This window comes from Cervus elaphus, chromosome 29, assembly GCF_910594005.1.
Source record: "Cervus elaphus chromosome 29, mCerEla1.1, whole genome shotgun sequence".
NCBI classification, from domain to species: Eukaryota; Metazoa; Chordata; class Mammalia; order Artiodactyla; family Cervidae; genus Cervus; species Cervus elaphus.
The window spans coordinates 40,385,709-40,408,538 of record NC_057843.1 but is presented as its reverse complement, the minus strand read 5'-3'; the positions used below and the strand labels follow the sequence as shown (position 1 = coordinate 40,408,538).

At 44.7% G+C, this 22,830-nt stretch overlaps 1 protein-coding gene and 1 long non-coding RNA gene across 2 annotated transcripts in view; one reads left to right on the top strand and one right to left on the bottom strand.

Annotated features, from left to right (window-relative positions):
• Window positions 1-15,265, bottom strand: part of LOC122685924 — a 91,063-nt gene extending 75,798 nt beyond the window's left edge. Inside the window, exon 1 of the long non-coding RNA XR_006338573.1 lies at window positions 15,138-15,265. This is a non-coding gene — a long non-coding RNA (uncharacterized LOC122685924). The remainder of the gene's footprint in view (window positions 1-15,137) is intronic.
• VLDLR (very low density lipoprotein receptor) overlaps window positions 15,169-22,830 on the top strand; it is a 30,983-nt gene continuing 23,321 nt past the window's right edge. Inside the window, exon 1 of the mRNA XM_043890958.1 lies at window positions 15,169-15,297. Within this exon, the coding sequence (XP_043746893.1) occupies window positions 15,216-15,297 (82 nt within the window). The 5' untranslated portion in view covers window positions 15,169-15,215. The remainder of the gene's footprint in view (window positions 15,298-22,830) is intronic.

The window sequence follows — 22,830 nt, the reverse complement described above, 5'->3', positions numbered from 1 at the left end:
TTTATATGCAGAGTACATCATGAGAAACTCTGGGCGGGATGAAGCACAAGCTGGAATCAAGATTGCCAGGAGAAATATCAATAACCTCAAATATGCAGATGACACCACCCTTATGGTAGAAAGTGAAGAAAAACTAAAGGGCCTCTTGATGAAAGTGAAAGAGGAGAGTGAAAAAGTTGGCTTAAAACTCAGCATTCATAAAACGAAGATCATGGCATCCGGTCCCATCACTTCATGGCAAATAGATGGGGAAACAATGGAAACCGTGACAGACTTTATTTTTCTGGACTCCAAAATCACTGCAGATGGTGACTACAGCCATGAAATTAAAAGATGCTTACTCCTTGGAAGGAAAGTTACGACCAACCTGTGAAAGTCACTCAGTCGTGTCCGACTCTCTGCGACCCCAGGGACTATACAGTCCATGGGGTTCTCCAGGCCAGAATACTGGAGTGGATAGCCTTTCCCTTCTCCAGGGGATCTTCCCAACCCAGGGATTGAACCCAGGTCTCCTACATTGCAGACAGATTCTTTACCAACTGAGCTATGAGGGAAGCCCAACCTAGACAGCATATTAAAAAGCAGAGACATTACTTTGCCAGTGAAGGTCCGTCTAGTCAAGGCTATGGTTTTTCCAGTAGTCATGTATGGATGTGAGAGTTGGACTATAAAGAAAGCTGAGCACCAAAGAATTGATGCTTTTGAACTGTGGTGTTGGAGAAGACTCTTGAGAGTCCCTTGGACAAGAAGGAGTTCCAACCAGTCCATCCTAAAAGAAAGCAGTCCTGAATATTCATTGGAAGGACTGATGCTGAAGCTGAAACTCCAATACTTTGGCCACCTTATGCGAAGAACTAACTCATTGGAAAAGACCCTGATGCTGGGAAAGATTGAAGGCAGGAGGAGAAGGGGACGACAGAGGATGAGATGGTTGGATGGCATCACTGACTCAATAGACATGAGTTTGAGTGAACTCTGGGAGTTGGTGATGGATAGGGAGGCCTGGCGTGCTGCAGTCCAGGGAGTCACAAAGAGTCAGATACGACTGAGCAACTGTACTGACTGACTTGCAAAAAAAGAATAAGGAAGAGAAAGACTTGCAGTATGGCTTCTTAAAGCATGAGACACAGAGCTTACCAAGGGACCACAAGGTAGACTTCAGCTGGCTGTGTTTAGTTATTAATGTCAATCTTTCTCTGTGTGAGATTTAGAACTCAACCAGTCTGGGGCACTTGCTTAAGCTGAGTCAGGACACTGATCTCTGCTTGAGCTCCTTCCAAACTGATGAAGAGAGATTATTCTCCTGAAAGTCTGTCCACAGTTTCCTCCCAGGGAGTAATGATGTTGTATTTGTCGAGTACTTTGAACCTTCTCAGGAGAAAGGCAGTGCACAATTTCAAGACATTCTTCTCATGCTATTTAAGACATAATCATCATTTTTTGTTATTGTCTCATGTTCAGAAAACTGTCCCACTAGCTAGGCAAGTGCTATGGGATCACCATAATAGGAAGAGAAGATCTTCCAGGACCTTTTGAAATTTTCTATGGAGTGTTTTGCATAGTCTTTATGCCCAGTCAGCCTGCCCTTTCTTCCCTCATCTCTTTGTTCTTTATGGGAATCTCTGACAAACAGAAGAGGGGAGTGAAGGAAAGTCAAGAGAGAAATTTCAACAATGACTCATCTACCTTTGAGTCACTTATTCACAGAAGAGATACCTTTCTGGACTTCACCAAAAGAACCCGATTAAAACACCTGTTCCTATATTTCAATTTCATTTCACAAACATAGCAACTGTTTAAACTGTAATTTTTGTTTACTATTTATATCAGGGAAGGAGTAAGTTTTGCTTGCAAACAAGGATATGGGTGACATTGGGGTGTTATGGGTAAGAAGGTGAAAGGCAGGGACTTCCCTGGAGGTCCAGCAATTAGGACTCAGTGCTTCTCCTGCAGGGGACATGGGTTTGACTCCTGGTCAGGGAACTAAGATCCCACATGCCACCTGTGTAGCCAAAAAGTGGGGGGGAGGGGGGGGAGGTGAAAGGGAAGTACTGGTTTCAACAGAGTTCTCAGCCAGGTCTCATTTCCCAAGCTCCCTCATCCAGTCCTGATATCCTCCCCAACTTCATCTCCATCAGACCGCTGATCTGTGCTTCCAAGCGGCCTTCCATTTTCTTCTTCCCAAAACAAATCCCAGGAACAAGGTCTGATTTGGGTTATTAACCAACACTCGTCCTTCAGTTTGGATCAATAAGCATGAACCTTTCTTCAACTCTAGAAGGAAACCTCTCCCAAAGGGTAAAGCTTTTCTTTTTCCCTCACAAGTAAGAACTGTCCACCCAGTAAAACAATCAGCCCCCAGAAAATGATTGTGGTAAACATACTCTCTGAGAGAATTCCATTTCTCTTGGGGTGGGGGAAATAATGCTTAAGATCTCAAAATGGAATTCCAGTTTCTACCAGAGCTTGTGTGTGTTCCCACCACGGTTTAGCAAAACAACCACAACCCTCACATTTTATCCTATGAGATGGTCAGTTGAAATAACTGTAGCTTAATTATTTCAAAAAGATACTTTCTCTGCCACACAACTTATTCAAAGGCTCCTTAAAGATTTCAGTGAAAGACCCAGCTCTTGCTTAAAGTGCCTGTCCAATTACAATGGATTCCCTTTAACTCTTTGATCTGTCTATTCATTTATTCCAGACTTCTGACTCTAGGAATCATTAAGTGGTCTTTCCTCTCTCAGATGGCAAACTCTGTCGTGCCTCATAATTGAGTGGGCACTCGATAAATGAATGCTGTAGTGCTCAGAGGAATAATACACTTCCTATTGGCAGCAAACCCAAGAGAAACTTCCTTGGAAGAAAGGACTGTCAATTACCACTTAACAAGCCTGAATTTTGGCTCCTGTAGAAAAGGCAAACAACACAATAGCAACTCACTCCCCAATGGCAGCCACATCACTATCTGGTTGCTGCCCTCCAGTCACCTGGCACGCAACTGGGCTCCAGAAGGTGCTCGGCAAGTCCTTGTTGGGAGGCTGATGTGTAAAGGCATGAGGCTGGAGATAGTCCATAATCCATCCCTGATAGGTAGGTGCCAGCTGGGGTCCTAGCAGCCTGGCTGCGCAGTGCTTCTGACTTCCCATGGTCCTTGGCTCTCTTACAGCTGACAAATCTAGCTGAACGTGGGAGGCCAGGCCAGGGGCAGGACACCCAGAGGGAGGACAGGGAGGCTGTTCTGGAATGCTGGCAGGGGATTTGCTTGTGTTTCCTCTGCAGCAGCCACCAGGACATCCCTGTCTCCCTCGGGGTGCATTCCATTCAAATTTCCCCACCCAGCTTTCCCTCTGTCTCATGGGCAGGACACCGAGTGAGTTATAATTAGAATGCAAATCACTTGGGAAGCTTTAAAAATGCTCACACCCAGGCCCTGTTTCCAGACACTGTTATTGAATTGACCTTGAGTAGGACTCCAGGGTTGATATGCTCAAAATTTCTCCAGGGGATTTTTAGTGCGCAGACAGGGTCCAGAACCACTGCCTTCCACTGTCCCAATCCTGGGCCTGCACCTGTAATCTCTTTGCCTCTCTTTTACACAGGAGCTACTGATAACAACAGCAATAAATGTTATTACTATTAACAATGGTGGCTAATAATTTCTGAGCATTTATTATATGCCAGGCACATTTCTAACTGTCTTACTTGTATGAGTGCACTGAATTCTTATAAGGAGTGTACTTGTTATCCCCATTTTTCAGGTGAAAAAAACTGGGGCATAGAGAGAGGTTAAATGACTTACCCCAAATTTCACAGCTAGTAAGTGCCTGAGCCAGGATTTGAACCCAGGAAGATTGGCTCCAGCATCTTCTCTCATGACTGTTAACCTACACTGCCTCCCTGCATCCATTCAATGCACAAAGGCTTACAGGGACCACATAGGGTGATCTCTAGATACTATACAGACATGGTCACCTTCTCAAATAATCATATTTCTGAAGACAAATATCTGATCCTATCATTTCTTAATCCAAAGCCCTGAATGGTTTACTAACTGCTTATGGGATACAAATTCAAATGATACACAAATACCTTCCTCAATTGTACTTGGCTATCCCTCTGGTATCTACTCCCACCTTAAGCTACCCCATCCTTCAAGAATTCAGAATTACTTGTACCTCCTCCAAACCACCATAGAACCCTAAAAGTGACTTGAAAACCAAGGATTCCCTCCATACTCCAGATACAGCCATCAGCATTCAAACTCCTCACAAACTTCTTTCTAAAATGATTTAGAGACACAAGGACAAAACCTTCTCAAAGAGCCAGGTTGCATACCCATTTAGAAACTCAGTCCTTCAAGAAATGCAAGCAGCAATATAATACAAATTTAAACTACACACATAGCCAAGTAAAAAACATCAGAGATATCAACTATCCACTTCCACAAAACCCCTAAAAGTTTGAAAATGGAATTAATCATGGTGAAATGGTACATACTTTACAACTCACTGACTAATTAGTTATAACTTGCAGGTTAAAATTCTTATGTTCTAATAAGCATCTCTACTTAACTAGCACAATAGGGACCACATAGCCCTTGTTTTCCAAATCACTCCAACTCTAAGAGCGTTAAACTACAACCATACATTCTAAAACCTCTTGTAAATTGCACTGATGACAAATGAAAACAATCAAATCTGCGACCAAGATCACAGGAATTAATTGTCACAGAAGAAATGGTCAAGCATATCTTTCCTGAAATGAAGAAACAAGCAAAATAAAAACTTTGCAAAGTAAAGGGCACCTATGAGTTCAGAATGCAGCCAGAATGTGGATGGCCTGAATTGATCTATCTCAATTTGAATGCAATCTACTGTTGTTTGTTTTCTCCTAGGTCTGTAAATCTACACAGTGCCCTCTGATACTGCGTTCACTGTTGTTATCGACTGGACAAAACCCAGTTTTGTTTTTGTTGTTCAAAGAGAGAACATCTTTATTATAGGTTGTCCAAGTTCCAAATAATGTTCTCCTACCCTGCTCGAGGCAAAAAAAAATCTCATACATTTCAGAATCATCTGACTGCACCTAAGTCTAGCCCAGGCTGTCTCAACTGTGGCACCACTGACATTTTGGACCAGATAATTCTTCATTGTGAGGGCTAACCTGCACACTGTATGGTGAGCAGCAGCAGCCCTGGGCTCAGCCCCATAAACCACTACAGTAGCACCTCTCCTTGAGGCAGAACAACTTAAAAATGTTCAGTGGGGGCAAAACTGTTCCCAAGTGAGAACCACTGGTCTATCGTCATACTCAACCCATTTTGGAATTTCTCTCAAACCACAACTGTTTTTAACCATATTTGGCCACATTTTTACTTTCCAAAATTCTTCAAAAACTATCTGCAAAAGCCATTGACTTTGGAATGTAAAATAAAAAGAAATTGTTCTTATGAGATTGTAACCCTCAATAGAGATTCATTTGTAATTAGCTGACATCAAGTGCTTTATTTCAGGCTGAGGTGGGGTGGGAGGCAACTTGGTCAGGATGTCCAAGAGAGCAGTTGTTTAAGGTTAGTCCTTACTGATACCTGCATTCCTATCCCAAAACCCCATCAAGACAGGTGAATATGTTATTTCCACTGGAAATATGTCCACAGGCAGAGTTTTGCCCAGTATATACACCATATGCACGCTCCTTCCTTCAAGAGGGCACCTGCATCAGCTAGTTACTTGTTAACGACAGAAAACTCAATCCAAATTGGCTTAGGCAACAAAGGGAATTTATGGGTTAAGGTAAGGGAAAGTCCTACAGAATGAAAGCTTTCAAGAGAATCACACCTGGGCTCCAGCTCCAGTTCGGGTGCTCTTCCCCTGATGCTCTCAGCTTCCTCTTCTCCATGAGCCAGTTGTTCTTCAAATTGGCTTCTTCACAGTGGCACAATGGCTACAGAAGTTCTGGTTTAATGTCCATTGCTTATAAAAGAGTGCCTTTCTATAGAGGAAACATACACCTTACCATACCTTAACAAAAACAATACATGACGAACCTACAGCTAACATCATAGTCAATGGTGAAAAGTTGAAAGCATTTCCTCTAAGATCAGGAACAAGACAAGGATGTCCACTCTTGCCACTTTTATTCAACATAGTTTTGGAAGCCCTAGCCTCAGCAATCAGATAAGAAAAAGAAATAAAAGGTATCCAAATTGGAAAAGAAGAAGAAAACTATCACTGTTTGCAGATGACACAATACTATATATTGCTGCTGCTCTTGTTGTTTAGTTGCTAAGTCATGACCAACTTTTGGCAACGCCATGGACTGAGCATGCCAGGCTTCCCTGGACTTCACTATCCCCAGAGTAGCTCAAATTCATGTCCACTGAGTCAGTGATGCCATTTAACTATCTCATCCTCTACTGCCCCCTTCTCCTTTTGCCTTCAGTCTTTCCCAGTATCAAGGTCTCTTCCAATGAGTCAGCTGTTTACATCAGATGGCCAAAGTATTGGAGCTTCAACTTTAGCATCAATCCTTCCAAAGAGTACTTAGGGTTGATTTCCTTTAGGATTGACTGGATTGATCTCCTTGCTCTCCAAGGGACTCTCAAATGTCTTCTTCAGCACCACAATTTTAAAGCATCAATTCTTTGGCATTCAGCCTTCTCTATGGTCCAACTCTCACATCAAAACTTAAAGATGCTTCTAGAAACCTACTGAAGCTCATCAGTGAATTTGGTGAAGTTGCAGAATACAAAATTAGTACACAGAAATCTGTCACATTTCTATACACTAAAAATTAGGTATCAGAAAGAGAAATTAAGGAAAAACCCATTTACCATTGCATCAAAAAGAATAGAATATCTATGAATAAACCTACCTAAGGAAGCAAAAGATCAGTACTCTGAAAACAATAAGATGGTTATGAAAGAAATCAAAGATGACACAAACAGATGGAAAGATATACCATTTCTTGACTGAAAGAATCAATACTGTCAAAATGACTATACTACCCAAGGCAATCCGCAGATTAAATGCAACCCCTATCAAATTACCAATGGCATTTTTACAGATCTAGAACCAAAAAAATCTTAAAATTTGTATGAAAAACACAAAAGAGCTCAAATATCCAAAGCAGTCTTAAGAAAGAAAAATGGAGGTAGAGGAATCAGGTTCGCTGACTTCAGACTATGCTATAAAGTTACAGTTATCAAAACAGTAAGGTACTGACACAAAAACAGACATATAGATCAATGGAGTAGGATAGAAACTCCAGAAATAAACTCACACACCTATGGTCAATTTATCTACAACAATGAGGCAAAACTATACAGTGGAGAAAAGACAGTTTCTTCAATATATGGTGCTGGAAAAACTAGAGAGCTACATGTAAAAAATGAGATTAAAAATTCTTTAACACCATACATAAAAATAAACACAAAATGGGTTAAAGACATTAATGTTAGGTCAAATATTATAAAACTCTTAGAGGAAAACATAGGCAGGACATGCTGACATAAATAATAGCAATATTTTTTTTGAGCCATCTCTAGAGTAATGGAAATAGAAACAAAAATAAACAAATGGGACTTAATTACACACAAAAGCTTTTGTACAGCAAAGGAAACCATAAACAAAATGAAAAGACAACCCACAGAATGGGAGAAAATATTTGCAAAGATGCAATCAACAAGGGATTAGTACCCTAAATTTACAAACATTTCATGTGGCTGTGTCAAAAAAAAAAAAAAACCAAATAACCCAATCAAAAAATGGGCAGAAGGCCTACAAACACATTTCTCCAAAGAATACATACAGGTGGCCAAGAGGCACATGAAAAGATTCTCAATATCGCTAATCATGAGTGCAAATCAAAACTACAATGAAATATCTCTGCACACCAGTTAGAACGACCATCATCAAAAACTCTACAAACAATAAGTGCTGGAGAGAGTGTGGAGAAAAGGGAACCCTCCTATACTGTTGGTGGGAATGTAAATTGGTACACCCAATATGGAACAGTATAGAGGATCCTTAAAAAACTAACAATAGAGCTACCATGAGAAGGAAATGGCAACCCACTCCAGTGTTCTTGCCTGGAGAATCCCAGGGACAGAGGAGCCTGGTGGGCTGCCATCTATGGGGTCACACAGAGTCGGACACGACTGAAGTGACTTAGCAGCAGCAGCAGCAGCGCTACCATATGGCCCAGCAATCCTACTTCCTGGGCATATGTTTGAAAAAGATTACATGCACCCTAGTGTTCATTACAGCACTATTTACAATAGCTGAGACATGGAAGCAACTTAAATGTGCCTCAACAAATAAATGGATGAAGAAAATGTGGTATATGTATATCCAATGGAATATTACCCAGCCATTAAAAAGAATGAAATAATTCCATTTGCAGCAACAGGAACAGACCTAGAGATCATCGTACTAAGTGAAGTAAGTAGATAGAAAAAGACAAATATCAGATGATATCACTTACATGAATAATCTTTAAAAAATGATACAAATTAACTTATTTACAAGACAGAAACAGACTCACAGACTTAGAGAATGAACTTGTGGTTACTAGACAGAAGGGTGAGGGGGATGGATAGATTGGGAGTTGGGATTGACATGTACACATTGCTACATTTAGAATACATAACCAACAAACACCTACTGTACAGCACAGGGAACTCTGCTTAATATTCTGTAATAACCTAAATGGTAAAAGAATTTGAAAAAGAATAGATACATGTACATGAAAAACTGAATCACTTTGCTATATACCTGAATCTAACACAACATTGTTAATCAACTATGTTGCAATATAAAATAAAAGTTAAAAATAACAGAAATAACAATACTGGGGAAAAGTTTAAGAAAATAAGTTGGTAAAAAGAAAAAACAAAAAAAAAGAGTGCCTCTCTAATCAAGCAAAAATCCTGAGCTTCATTATAACTGGATTGCCTGGAGTAATGTGCTTAGGGCTGAAGCATCCAATCAGAGTGGCCAAAAGGCTGACTCCTTCAGGGCCTTGAATTGATAACAGTATCTGAAGAAGGCAGTTATGCTGATGGATTTAGAGTGATGGTTCTGACCAGTGACCTATTACTGGGGAACTTATTAGAAAGGCTAATGCTCTGGTTCCACCCCAGACAGGCTGAATCACAAATTCTGGGATGGAGCCTAGCAATTCGTGTTTTAACCAGTCCTCCGGTGACTCTCATGAAAGCTAAAATTTATAAGCCACTGGTTTAAAACCAGCAGATCCTACCTGGAAGCCTAGAGAAGGATAAGTCCCATTTAATTCACTGGCCTCCACACCGTTAGAAAATGGTGAGGTGGAGGTCTGCAAAGTTATCATCAAGATACTTTAGATGGAGAATGCTCCAGGAGTGACAGTTCATTTCACTTCTTACTTCCTATGGTGAGGCTCTGAGGTAGAAAACACAGTAATCAGAGCTTCAGTCTAGCAAGAGGGCTTGAAGATGACTCCTGTATTTGTTAGTTTCCAGGGTTTGAAGTAAAAGAAAAACCCAACACTAACCCTCCCATTGCCTGTGGGCCTTAACCCACTCTCCATGGGAAAATTGGACAAATCTATACACACAGGTGTGAGAGAGGTAAAACTATTTGGCAGTTAAGACTTGCATTGAAGAAGACACTCTTTAGGAAGGTTTCTTAATCATTGCTGATCCTAAGAGTCGCCTGGAGCAAGGTTACACATACAGCTTCTTGGGCTCCACACTGGATCTATGGAGTCAGGGTCTCTGAGAGAGGGGCCTGAGAATCTACACATTTAACACACATTGCCAGGGATTCTTATGGATTGACCGTGGCTGGAAAATACTGTTCTAAAAGCTACATCCAGAGAACTGGGGAGAAAAATCGCATGAAAGAATTATGCAAGTATTTCTGACTGCAAGTAATGGCTTCTTCTTGTTTTTTCTCGGTGTCTTCCCTTACTACCAGGGCCTCTAATTGTTCTTCCTCTAGTCTTATTGTACCCTGCTTCCCAAAGGAGTCACTCAACAGACCACTTCACACCAGAGTGAACTTTCTGAATGAACACACTGAATGTCTAGAATCTCATCACAATCTATCACGATAGTGGTTTCCCTCCAGGGAGAAGGCTTATGAGGTGGGGACATGCCTGGATAGATGTCTGTTACTGTCAATATTCTATTTCTTGGAGGCAGTACTGGGCTCACAAATACTGGGCTTTGGTTTTGCAAAAGTAAATCAACAAGTAAAAACAGGCATAACTGAACCAATTATAATAATGTCAATACAACCCCGTGACCTGAGGATATAACTAAAAATGTTTTTAAAAGGAAAGAAATAGACATGTTAACAGCATCTCTGGGTACTGAAAGTATATTTTAAAAGTAGTTTTTCTCTATATTTTATAAGTGCTCCACAGTAAACTGTATAACTTAAAGAATTTTTTTTTTTTTAAATGGGGGAAAAAAGAAAATCCATTGCAAGTCCTCATCATGGCCTACAGGGTCAAGTCAAAAATGTTGGCATGAAAGGGGTTGGGCAGGGCATAAATAAATCAGGAGTATGGAATGAATAGATATGCACTGCTAAATAAAAAAATAGATGCGCAAGGACATACAATACAGCACAGAGAACTATATTTAATTAATATAACAATTTAAAATGGAAAAGAATCTGGGAAAGAATATACATGTATTCTCATATATATGTATAACTGAGTCACTTTGCTATACACATAAAACTAAAACAGCATTGTAAATCAACTATGTGTGTGTGCTAGGTCACCAAGTCACATCCAGCTCTTTGTGACCCCATGGACTGTAGCCCACCACACTCCATGGGATTTCCTAGGCAAGAATACTGGAGTGGGCAGCCATTTCCTTCTCCAAAATCAACTACACTTTAATTGAAAAGAAAAAAAAAAAAAAAAGATTTGGGGGGAACTACCCTGGTGGTGCACTGGTTAAGATTCTGTGCTCCCGATGTAGGGATCTGGGTTCAATCCCTGGTCAGGGAACTAGATCCTACATGCCACATACTAAAGATTCCACACACCACAACTAAGACTTGGTACAGCCCAAACAAATACAGTTTTAAAAATAAAAAGATATTTTTAATGCAAAAAAAAAAAAGTGTTGGCATTACATACACATTTTCAAAATCCAGTCCCTGCCTTTCTTCCTTAGCCCTACTTCCCGCTATTAGCCGACTGGAACCCCAACATGCAACTATTCAGAAGCCCTTGAATTTCCTTCAGCACTTGATGCCCTTTGCCTTTGTCCCCTCCATGCACCAGGGTCTTCCTTCACCCAGAATATCACTCAAGCTAACAAGAGGCCATGCTGAGGTAAGAAAAGCTCACTAAATAAAGACAACAAAGGTTTACTTCTCACTCAGTGTCAGGAGGTAGCCAGTTTTTTCTCAAAAGACTCAGATGGTAAACATTTAACACTTTGTGAGCAACGTACAGTCTCTGTTGCATTTTCTTCTACATTTTTTTGTATAACTCTTTTTTAAAATGCAAAATCCATTCTCATTCAAAGGTCATCCAAAAACAGGTCACTGGCCATTTACTGACCTCTACTCTATGTGACCATGGCCAGCGACATGCAGACAGCAGAGAGCTACTCAACCTAGTCATTCAGAGGCCAGGCTCATGGAGCAGCCACTTCTTGAGCACTTCTGGTCAGCATGCAGATTAAAAGAGAAGGTTTCATGCAAGTCCCATTAAATGCTCCAGGCCAGAAGTGGCACCTTAGAACTTCTGCTCACAAATAACTGGCCAAAATTGGTCTTTCAGCCCCACCTAACTCTATGGAAGCCAGAAAGTGCAATCTTATCATGTGACCAGCAGTAAAGAGAACTGGAATTGTTTGGTAAAAATATGATTTCAGCTCAGAGACAAGTGCTCTGGAAAGCCTTTTCTGATTCCCTTCTACACCAGTCATATTAGCTACTCTTTCTTTTTAACCTTACAACACCTTGAAGCCTAAGCATGTGCTATGCACAGGGTATTACAATCATGGCAGTTTCTTTGCCTCCCCACCAGATCCTGAGCTTCACCCAAGAAGCATCTCTGCATACCCACTGCCTAGCACAGTACCTGCTACCCAGGGATGCTCACTGTATGTTGCTTCAGCATTTGTTGCTTCAACAAATGAATGAACGTGGTGGATTGTGGGAATGGGGTTGCCTGTGCATTTACCTGAAGGCTCTGAATCCAGCAGCATCAACCTCCCTGAGCCTATCTAGCTAAACTACACCTGTCTCCACTCATGATAAATTCATCTCTGGTTATTTGGTTACTTTCTAAGTTCATCAAATTCACTCTTCCTGACAACCTATCCTTCCATTAATCAGCACTTTGCAGAGAGCTGGCCCTCGAGGCCACAGGGCACTCTGACTATGTGAGCTGGTTTTGTGTTCTGTTTGTAGGTCAGAAGGCAGGCACAGTGAGGTACTGAGACTTGCCCAAGTGACACAGCCAGTGAAAGTTATGCTTCCTTTGGGTTCAACAAGAGAGCTGCAGGATTGCATATAGAGCCGCAGCTAAATTCACCAACAGTTTGTTTATATCCTTTGGAGATATAGAAAGTATAATGTGTTTGTCAAAGGTAAACCTTATTATACCATATCAGTGTTCATCTTATAGTATATATATTTAGCTCTGAGTATTAATAAAATACTAAAAGCCGCATAACTATATTAATGTTGTACCTTTTCATATTTCTTCCACGCATCCCCTCCGCCACCTTTCTTCTCCTGTCAGTGACATAGCTCACTATCACATGGTCTTTCAGAACCCTGAGATTATTGAAATGGCCACACACCTCTTTTACCATCATCCCTTAATGCCTTGCATGCATCTTTACTACTAATGGCATAAAGCAGAGTTCAGCTCAATTTCACAGGCAACACAAGTGTGGCTGCTGCAGTGGGTATCAAATGTATAACCAAGGATGAGCAAAATAGAGTTCAAAATGAACTGTAGTGTACGTCTATTCCAATACATAGAGTTAAGCCCCTTCATGTTGACCAGTCACAATCTGGGTATCCTCTGGTCCCAGCAAAGTGTACTCTGACCTGGAATTGTCCTCTCCATCCCCTGGATACAGTAAGTTTCTCATAAACATCCCATCTAATGGTTAGCCTTGACAAATGCCTTGGAGCACTAAGACAAGAGGAATGCAGCTAGGCAGGACCCCTCTACTTCTCATATCATCAACAGAATAGTCAGAGCTGGTCCTATCGAAATGGGCAGAGCTTGAGTCACCGGAGATCAAAACTTTTAAAAATATATATTAACTCAGGGCTTCCCTGGTGGTCCAAAGGTAAAGAATCCGCCTGCCAATGCAGAAAACACCAGTTGAATCCCTGGTCTGGGAAGATTCCACATGGATGGGGGAGACAACTAACCTGGTGTGCCACAACTACTGATGCCTGCGTGCCCTAGAGTCCATGCTCCACAACAGAAGGTACCGAGATGAGAAGCCCATGACCACAACTAGAGAAAAAACCACTGTGCAGCAAAAAAGACCCAGCACAGTCAAAAATAAATTTCTATATATATATACATATATATATATATGTATACACATACACACACACACACACACACACACACATGCATATATACCCTTTATTTAAGAAGGTGAAATAGCTCCATGTGTCCTCCCAGTCTGGTTAGATAGGGACAAGCAGGGGAAATTGAGCAAGAAAACCAAAGTACACACAAAAAGCCAGTATTGCCAGACACAAAACAGGATTCAATCCTTTACAGAAGTCTTGCCTTTGCTTCCTTTTTTCTTTCCGTAAGCCTTGTAATTGAATGTTGCAAACTATATCAAGAGGAATAAACCTACGGGTTTCCCCTCCCCCAAACAAGAAAAGGTTAAGCTTTTAATTACAGGCCCTCCAACTATCATTTGTGCAATTAGCAATTAACTATAATCGTTGATGAGAGAATGGAGAGTGGCACTAGCGTTCAGCTCTGCTCCTCATCCCAGGCTGGGTTATTTTAGTCCCACTCTATTACAGAGGACAAACCACAACCACGAGCACTCTCCTTACACACACGCTCCCACTTAAAGACACACTGAATTTTTTTTCTCAAGCAAAAATGGCATCTCAGCGTTCAACTGAGACAGGCAGCCCCAACCCCACATCAGAGTACCCCAAACGTTTAGATCCACTCCTCTTCATCACTTTGAAACGGAGAGGAGACCCACGGAAGAAGCTACCTACCAGCCTCCTAGTACCAGCCTCTCTTTGGGGTGCAGGAGAGGGTGGTATAGAGAGATGCTTGTTGCCCCTGGAAGCTGCAAGTCCCCCTCCCCGGGCTGTAAGCCCCGTTGGTGGGAAGGCGGTGGCAACAGCCTCAGTAGTTGCATCAGTGCTAACTGCTGCTGCTGCCTTTACTGTTGGCGGCTGCCGGGAAGGTACAGTAACGACTGTAGGGAGCGCACCGCTGCTGCGGCGGCAGGTTCCCTGGATCAGGAAATTAGGGCAGGCACCGGGGATTGGAGGCGAGGGCGGCGCGCGAGCCAACCAGAGGACGCCCCGGGCCCCCGTGAGCTCCCGGCGGACGCGCGGAGCAGCCGGCTCCGGGAGCAGTCCGGGTGGCAGCAGCGGCGGCCACGGCCACGGCCACTTACGCTCACACCCGCACGCAAACTCACACACACCCCCGGCGCAGGCACCTGCCGGCCGGGAGCTTATAAGAGGAGCGCGTCGAGGGGGAGGAGGGCTGAAGCCGCCGCGCCCGCCCCGCTGACCACTCCCCCTCCTGCCCCCTCCTCGCTCCTCACCCCGCGCTCCAGCCGCCGCCAGTGTGGGTTCTCCGCGGCCGGCTCCTCTCTCTTCGGTCTTCTCCGCTCTCGGCTCCCCACCCCCTCTGCCTTTCTCCCCTCCTCTTCCCTCCGCTCCTCTGCAGCGCCTGCATTATTTTCTGCCCGCGGGCTCGGCTCGACTGCTGCTGCAGCCCGGGGAGGTGGGTAGGCGGGTGGGTTGGCTGGTGGGGGGGGGGGGGGGTCGGAGATCGTGCAAGTTGTAGGGGAGGGGGTGCCCTCTTCTTCCCTGCCCCCTTCCCCCCCTTTCGAACTCCTTCCCCTCCTCCCCCTTCCCCTCCTCCCTCCCCGCCCCCACCTCCTTCCTCCTTTCCGAAGGGCTGGTAACTTGTTGTGCGGAGCGAGCGGCGGCGGCAGCACCATCCAGGCGGGCACCATGGGCACGTCCGCGCGCTGGGCGCTCTGGCTGCTGCTCGCGCTGTGCTGGGCGCCCCGGGAGAGCGGCGCCACCGGAGCCGGTGAGTGAGGACGCGCCCCTCCGCGGGCTGCCGGGACCCAGCCGGGGCGCCAGGGGGCCCCAAGGCGCGGGTCTCCTTTGGCCCACCTCCCCCCACCCCGCTCCTAGGAGGCGCCTCTCCGCTCTCGTCGCCTGCTCTCCCTCCCCACCCTGGTGGCGCCTCTGAGCTGTCAGCACCGCGGCTCTTTGTGGGGGGGGGGGGGGGCGGACAGTGGGGTTTGGGGTGTCCTAACGCCTCTCCCGAACTAGTCTTCATTCCCTTCCGCTTCTTCTGCTCAGGCCTCTGCCGTCTCGTTTTTCACTCCGCTGGGCCGGAGATGGGTGATGTGGGCTTCTAAGCCTTTGAACAATGGTTGTATCTCCTCTGCCAGGCGGAGTGTTAGGAAGGAGGCAGAGGGCCGGGTGGGCCGAGACGGGCGCTGCAGCCCCGGGCATGCTCCTCTGACTTCCAGGGAGGTTGGGAGTGGGCGGCGGATGAGGGAGGGCGCTTTTGGGGACGCGGGGCGCCGCGTGCCGACCCGCGCTGGAGTCCCCAGCGGCGGTGAGGGGGCGTACGTTCGGTGGGCTGCGGCCGAGTGTCTCCGGCGAGCGGCGAGAAGTGCACAGCTTGCGCACCCGGACTGCGACTCCCCGGGCACCGGGCCGCCTCTGGAGTGAGGGTTAGAGGACGAGTGAGGCTTGAAATAGGACTCCCCTCTAGATGTTTCCCCCTCTTCCCCTTTCCACTCTTTGGGCCGCGATCATAAACCTCTAGGGTCTCCAGGAGAGCTGAACGGGGGAGGGGAGTGGAACGGAGACTTAATCAGGTTAGTTTGCTGAGCCTCGTTCCCGGTGAGATTTCCTCGAGAGGAATCGAGCCCTAATCTGGCGACTGTAATTAGTCCTCATTCTAAACAATAGATCAGAGGGAGTAGCGCGGGATCTGGGAGAGCTGGTGTACGACTGTGGTTTGCAGGGGGTGGGGGTACTGCTCTCGGGTCCCCAGGGTCTACCGCACTGGGCCTGGAGCCCTGTCCTCAACCACGCTCACACTTGGGGCCGCGCAACTTTCCCAGGCAGGCGACGGGAAGCCCTTCTTAGAGGATTCGGTGAAAATCCTGGCGGGTCCCCGAAGCAATCTCGACCTGATACCAAGGGGCTGGCTCGCCAGCTTTGGGGAGTTGGGACGGAAAACGGCCCGCGCCCTAAGTACCCACTCCAGAGTCCCTAGCTCCTGTCGCCCGGTGGCTTGGGAGGCCTGCCAGCCTGCAGTCACGAGTCTCCTAAAGTGAGAGCTAACTTTAAAGTGTGTGGTCAAGCAGCCCCTCAAGCAGTACTTGGGGCGGGGGGAGGTTGAGCCTCCAAAGGCCCCCCTGCCCTTAGGTTCTGACTGTCCCGAGCGTGAGAAGCTGGGACGGGCTTTTCTGCACTCTGCGATTGGCTGGCAGCCTGATCACGGTTAGGTTGGTCACGTGACTCCACGGGCTGGTAATTTAGCAGCTTGAGAAATGTTATCTTTAAGGGAACGTGAAAAATGGACAGGCTCCAATGGACTGCCCTCTCAAACTCTTTCCCTTGCCTGGACTCCTTGAAAAAGGCGTGTGTGCAGTGAAGATGGCCTCTGATGTGTAACCAGACAGAGCTTGGGAAAGCCCTGCTTTTGAAAGTTTTCAGACTCTAACATTAATCATTAATGGATGAGCAATACTAACTTGCTAAACGATTTCTCAGAGTAGTGCCATGACTTGCATTACACCTTTCATATCATTTGAAAGATTAAGATACACCAGAATCTACTGATGGTGCTCCAGGGAGGTGGGAGAGATGATTCATTTTTGCTGTGTGTTCTGTTCATATACTTTTAATATATAATAACTTTTCATTGGAGTTTATCCTAAAGAATGCTAGGAATTCACCTAAATTGTCAAAGTTAGTTAGTTGAAGCCTTATAGCCACCTTGTATCAGGTAGGTAAGCATCCCTTTTGCTCCTCTAAGTCACATGTGAAATAACGTGACAAGCCATGAACAGTGGAGAATAGAAGCCCATGCAAAACTTAAATTCTCCAAAGGAAAGGAGACACATCTTTTCTGAACTGGAGGAAATTTGGGGTTGGCTGAGGTAGATATTGACCTGAACTAACCCAGACTGGCTCCTGTCTGAAGTTCAAAGCCCCAAGGCATGTGGCCTGACTTTTTGACCCTGGTCTTCTACAATCTGCCCCAAACAGACTCATGATGCTGGTCTAAAATACTCTAGGACAGGGCAGGAGTGCTCAAAGACTTTGGCAAAAAAAACTTTAGTTAGGCTAAATAATAGAGTATACCTGATATGGGGGAAAAACCAACCAACCAACCAACCCTGGGAACTGTAGGGCATTTTCCTCCAGCTTAGATAATCAAGATTAGGGTCTGGAGTACCATATATTCATTAAAGCCAGGGCCTAGAAGAACCAAGGTTTTGTGAGAGCTATTCAGATAAGGATAGCTACCAACAAAAGAGTAGGCAGAACTTCCGTTGTGGGGAGTGGGTTGGTGAAATTGGCAGTACCTGAAGGGATAGGAGAGCAGAGGGCTGGGGAAAAATAAATCTGACTTACCCAGATAGCACCAAGAGAAGACGTGACAATGACCACAGTCCTCATCTAGATCAGAGTAAGCATGTGAGCAGGGACTCTTTCAAGGAGTGTCACCAGTCAAGCTTTCCTTGGCAGTGACAGCCACCAGTGGTCTGGAGCGGCACTGTTCCCCAGATCGCCCTACTGCCCACTTCACGTGACATTTAGCTATGTACCTGCCTACCTGCCCTAAGTCATTTTGATTCTTTACTCAAACTGTTTGAGTCCCTAGGTTCCTAAAGCATTTATATAAAAGGCCAAGTTCAATAGAGCTGCCAGATATCAGGACATCAGTATAAGCATCCTGCATATTTTAATTATAACCACCTACATGCTCAAAGGAAGTGCTTCTGCCTTTTTAAAAATCGGATAACCATAAACTCCATTTCACTTGAGTAATTTTGTTGCAATTCTAGAAGAGGTGAAAAATAGTCACAAGCCCCTTCTGTTCCAGGAGGAGTGTCAAACTGATCAAGAGCAAGAACTCTTAGAGCAGAACACGGCCAGAAGATTAAGGGAGCACATAGCCCTCCAGCTGTATGGCTTCAGGTTTTGATCTAGACACCAGAAGACGTGGGGCACAGCCTAGAAATAATGGAGATTAACTATTTAGACCATTTTCTAGTGCTTACAGAATGTGAATAAAGTTGTCCCTCTCAGTAGAGGGAATAATATTCAAATTTAGGCAGTCACCTGTACAATTTCAAGTCATAATTAAATTTACTTTGGATACTGACCTTTCTTTGGAAAACCACCTTCACATACTAGTCTGTGCAAAATTAAATCCCTTAAAGGACTATGATAAGGACCATAAGTTTATGATCAAACTTTCTGCCTTAGAAGCATTTCTCAGCATGGGCTAATACAGCTGCTGTCCAAGTGGTTAGACTCTGAACTGCTTAGTTTGTTCCTGTCTGTGCTTAGGTCACAGCACAGAGACTGCTTTCATGACAAAGAGTTCAAGAATATGTTGGGCAGAAGTGATGGACGGGATGTACCTGATGAGCAGAAGTAAGTGGTCCAGGGCAGTTGTGTGGCCCATCTAAAGAGTTGTCTGGCTCGGAAATCTGGAAATTAATAGCTTTTCATAGGACTTAAAGGCAGAGAACCCCTGGAGAAGGAAACAGCAACCCACTCCAGTATTCTTGTCTGGGAAATCCCATGGACAGAAGAGCCTGGCAGGCTACAGTCCGTCGGGTTGCAAAGAGTCAGACATGACTTAGTCACGAAACAAACAGGAAAGGGCAGAGAATGACTTAGTTCTGGGAAGATCTGGCTTTGTAACTGAAAATTATCTCAGTTTCACTCTGCATTATTTCAGTCTAAATTGGTGTCTCTTTGCTAAGTTCTTCTGTTGGTTTGCAGGAGAAATTCTAAACATCATTAATACCACTTAATGATGGTATTGAGCCCATGGTGGCTCAGACAGTGAAGAGTCTGCCTACAGTGCAGGAGACCTGGATTCGATCCCTGTGTCAGGAAGATCCTCTGGAGAAGGAAATGGCAACCCACTCCAGTATTCTTGCCTGGAGAATCCCATGGACATGGGGTCGCAAAGAATCGGACACGACTAAGCAACTTTTTCACTTTCACTTGCAATGATGCTATTAGATACCATTAGATACCTTATGATGCTTAGATAGACTAGATGAACTGCAGGGAATAAATGAGATGGCAGGTGATCCCATAAAGTTAGCACACTTTCCTCTTCATGTGAAGTTTCCTGAAAAAGTTTGGGCCTGTTGACTGTTTGTGGACTCTAAATTAATAAGAGAATGCCTGCTGGATGCTGAGAGAGCAAATACAGAGATGTGGCTAGAAATGGCTTACTCTTTGCTAAGACAGCCTTTGCCCACTTTGTACTTTAAAAATGCTACATGGGTGGGTGGAGCTGGGAAAGGGTATTCATGGCCCTGTATTTAAAAAGATAACTTTGGGGGCAGAACTGCAGGACAGGACCACTGGTTAGAGTGGTTGACCTTGCCACTCGCTTGGGTCATCTGAGTTGGCATTACTGCCTGGTTGCCTTTATATATTTCGATGAGGTGACTGTGGTAGGGAGTGGGGTGGGGTATCCAGTGGGGCCTGCAATTTGACAAGCAAGGGAGATGATAAAAACCTTGGTGATAGATGTTTGGAAATTAAATACTTCATGTTATAATTCTTCCCCCCGATACCATGAGTAAATAAGGTTTCTGTTTTATAAACAACCTCTCATCTTTAGTTTTCTTAAGACACCTTCCCAAGGTCTAAGTTATTAACTAATCCGTAGATTCACTAAGTAGGGGGTAGATTGATGCCAGCCTTCTTTGTCCACCTGCTCAAAACCACGTGGCCTCCATTTACTGAGTGCCCACCATATGCCATAGAGCACCAGACATAGGGGACACAATGACCAGGACGTTGGGCTCTTCTTTCATTAGTCTAGTCGGGAAGTCAAACCAGGAAGTCTGTGATCCAAAGACAGCCTGGATAGCAGCTCTAGATGGGAGCAAGCAGACCCAGTGGTTAAGACTTAATCATAAAAGAGGCAGGTAACAGCTGAGAATTGCTGGAGGTCCCACACATCACGTGGGTCACAGCTTATGAAGTTTCTCAGAAACTACCAAAAACTTAGACTCTTTCATTCCATCTCTGCAGATGATCCTACAAAGGTAATAGGACTCCAACGACAATGTATGCCTGCTACCATTACCAAAGAATGCTAAAATCTGTCAGAGATAAAAATCCCTGAAATTTCTAACAGTGTGCCGCTGCTAACTTGCCCTGCATGCTGTGTTGGAACCTCTCTGCTCGTGTGGAAATAAGGCTGGTGTGCCTACACTGACACATTCATCCTGCTGACGCTGCATGAGAAAGTATCATGAAGATGAGGTGAAAGTATTCTTGTAGGCATAGGGAACTGTGGCCTTTGAAACCTAAGAGTCTTTCAGAATATTCTAGCTAGTAAAACAACTGCTCACACTTGGTTTCAAGCTCGGAAAACCTGGAAAGAATGCTGTGGGGGGTGGGGAAGCCTGTAGTTCAGACCAGTTTCATTAGTGAACTAATAAATCAGCAGATGCGTCAGGGAATACCCACTAGTGCCTAAAGAATCTTTTGATGTCAGGCACCAGGTCCCAAGATACAAAGACACCTTGCAGGCCCTGCCTGGAGGGATCTCCATCTGTAGAAATGGAAACAGGTAGGTGAGGACATCCCAGTATGTGAGAGCTATGTGACAGGCACAGGAGATGATGAGAAAGCAGCCAAATCGCCCCCAAGTTGGTCAAGAAAGGACTTGAAGATATCGTTCAAGGATGACATTTGAGTGGGGTGGTAAGCAAGATGGGAAAGCTGGGGAACATGGGTAGGGAACCAGACTCAATCCTGGAGCCAATGAGAAGCCTGCCAGGGATCCCATCCCTTGCATTCTGGGCCTTCCTCGGCTGCCTGGTCCACCATTTTGATGTGAAGAGAGATCGTGGCAGCCTGGAGGCAGAGGAACAGGAGACCAGTTTAGATTAGGTGCGAGTTTGGACACACCCAGCGCTTGATGGCAAAACTCCAGGGGAGAAGAAAATCTGGGCTTGTTATTGAACTACTGATTTAGAGTAAGCAGTGGATCAATCAAAGATGGGGCACAGGGGGAGGGGAAGATGGATTTTTAGAAGAACCTCTTCACTGCACATGCCTTCATGGTATCTAGGTAGATTTTACCTAATAGCATAAAGGCGTACATCGGGGATGTCATCATAATGTCTGTTGTTAGATTGACTGTTGTCACCTATGTCCACCTAGAGATGTGCCTAAGGGCTTCTGGGTGGGTACTGTAGAGTGCAGCCCTGAGAATGAAGTGGTCAAAGTTGTCTCTGGCTTATGGTAGAATCTTAGCCTCCTGACCTTCCCGCAGTGGCTTCAAAGTGTGGTCAGGAACCAGCAGCGTCAACATCCTCTGGGAACTCAACAGAAATGCAAACTCAGGCCCCACACTAGACCTCCCAAACCAGAATCTCTGGTGTGGGGGCACATGGTGTTTTAACAAGTCCTTGGCAGGCTTCTGATACCAACTTGACCTTGAGAAACACTGACTTTTCCCACCCACAAAATGAATAACTTCCCAAATGTATCAGGAGGGCCTTTGCTCATTCTAGACCAGAAATCCAAGCACTGTGGTTCTCAGGGAAAAGACCTGTAGGAGATACTGAGGCAGCATTTTTTTAAAAATCAAAATAGGGAGCGAGGGCTCTGTCTCAACTATAAGGCTGTGTTAGGATAGGGTCAGCCTGACAAGTGATACTACCTCATTCTGGATTAATTTAAACTGACACTACTACCCAGATCACAAGTCAGCAGAATATTCTGGAAGGAAGTGGTCCCGGTCAGGTGCGCTCGTTGGTATGCATGCTCAGTCACATGGTGTCCGGAGTCAGACTACCCAGGTTCAAATTCTAGTTCTGCCCAAGGTGATCTTGGCAAGTACTGTCCTTCCCTTTTCCAAACAGCTTCCCTGATGTGTAAAAGGGGAATGGTAGTTTTGACAGTGTATTATTAGGTCTTAGAGTAGTGTTTGGCTAACAGTAAAAAAACAAACAAAAAAAATTCGTTATTTATCCATGATTCTCAAGATCATCTCAATCCACTGTAAATAGGGAAACTGACAATTGAACTGTAGGACTGAGTGAATCAGAAGGATTAAACTAATTACTTCACAGTGTTTAGTGGATCCCTCCTGATTCTCAGAGACTGACTTAAAGGCCAGAACACAGCTCAGACCCTCTTTCTCAGTTCCTCTTACTAACCCTCTTCCCTTGGAGGAAAACTTCTTTGCTGACTTGGAAAGCTACTTGTCCTAAAACGAGTTTTAGCCTAAGAATAGAAAGATTGGCGTTCAAGTGGCAAGTGGTAGAAGTGAGCTCAACTAAAAATAAATGCCCTTGGCGGCCCCAGAAGTGCCAAA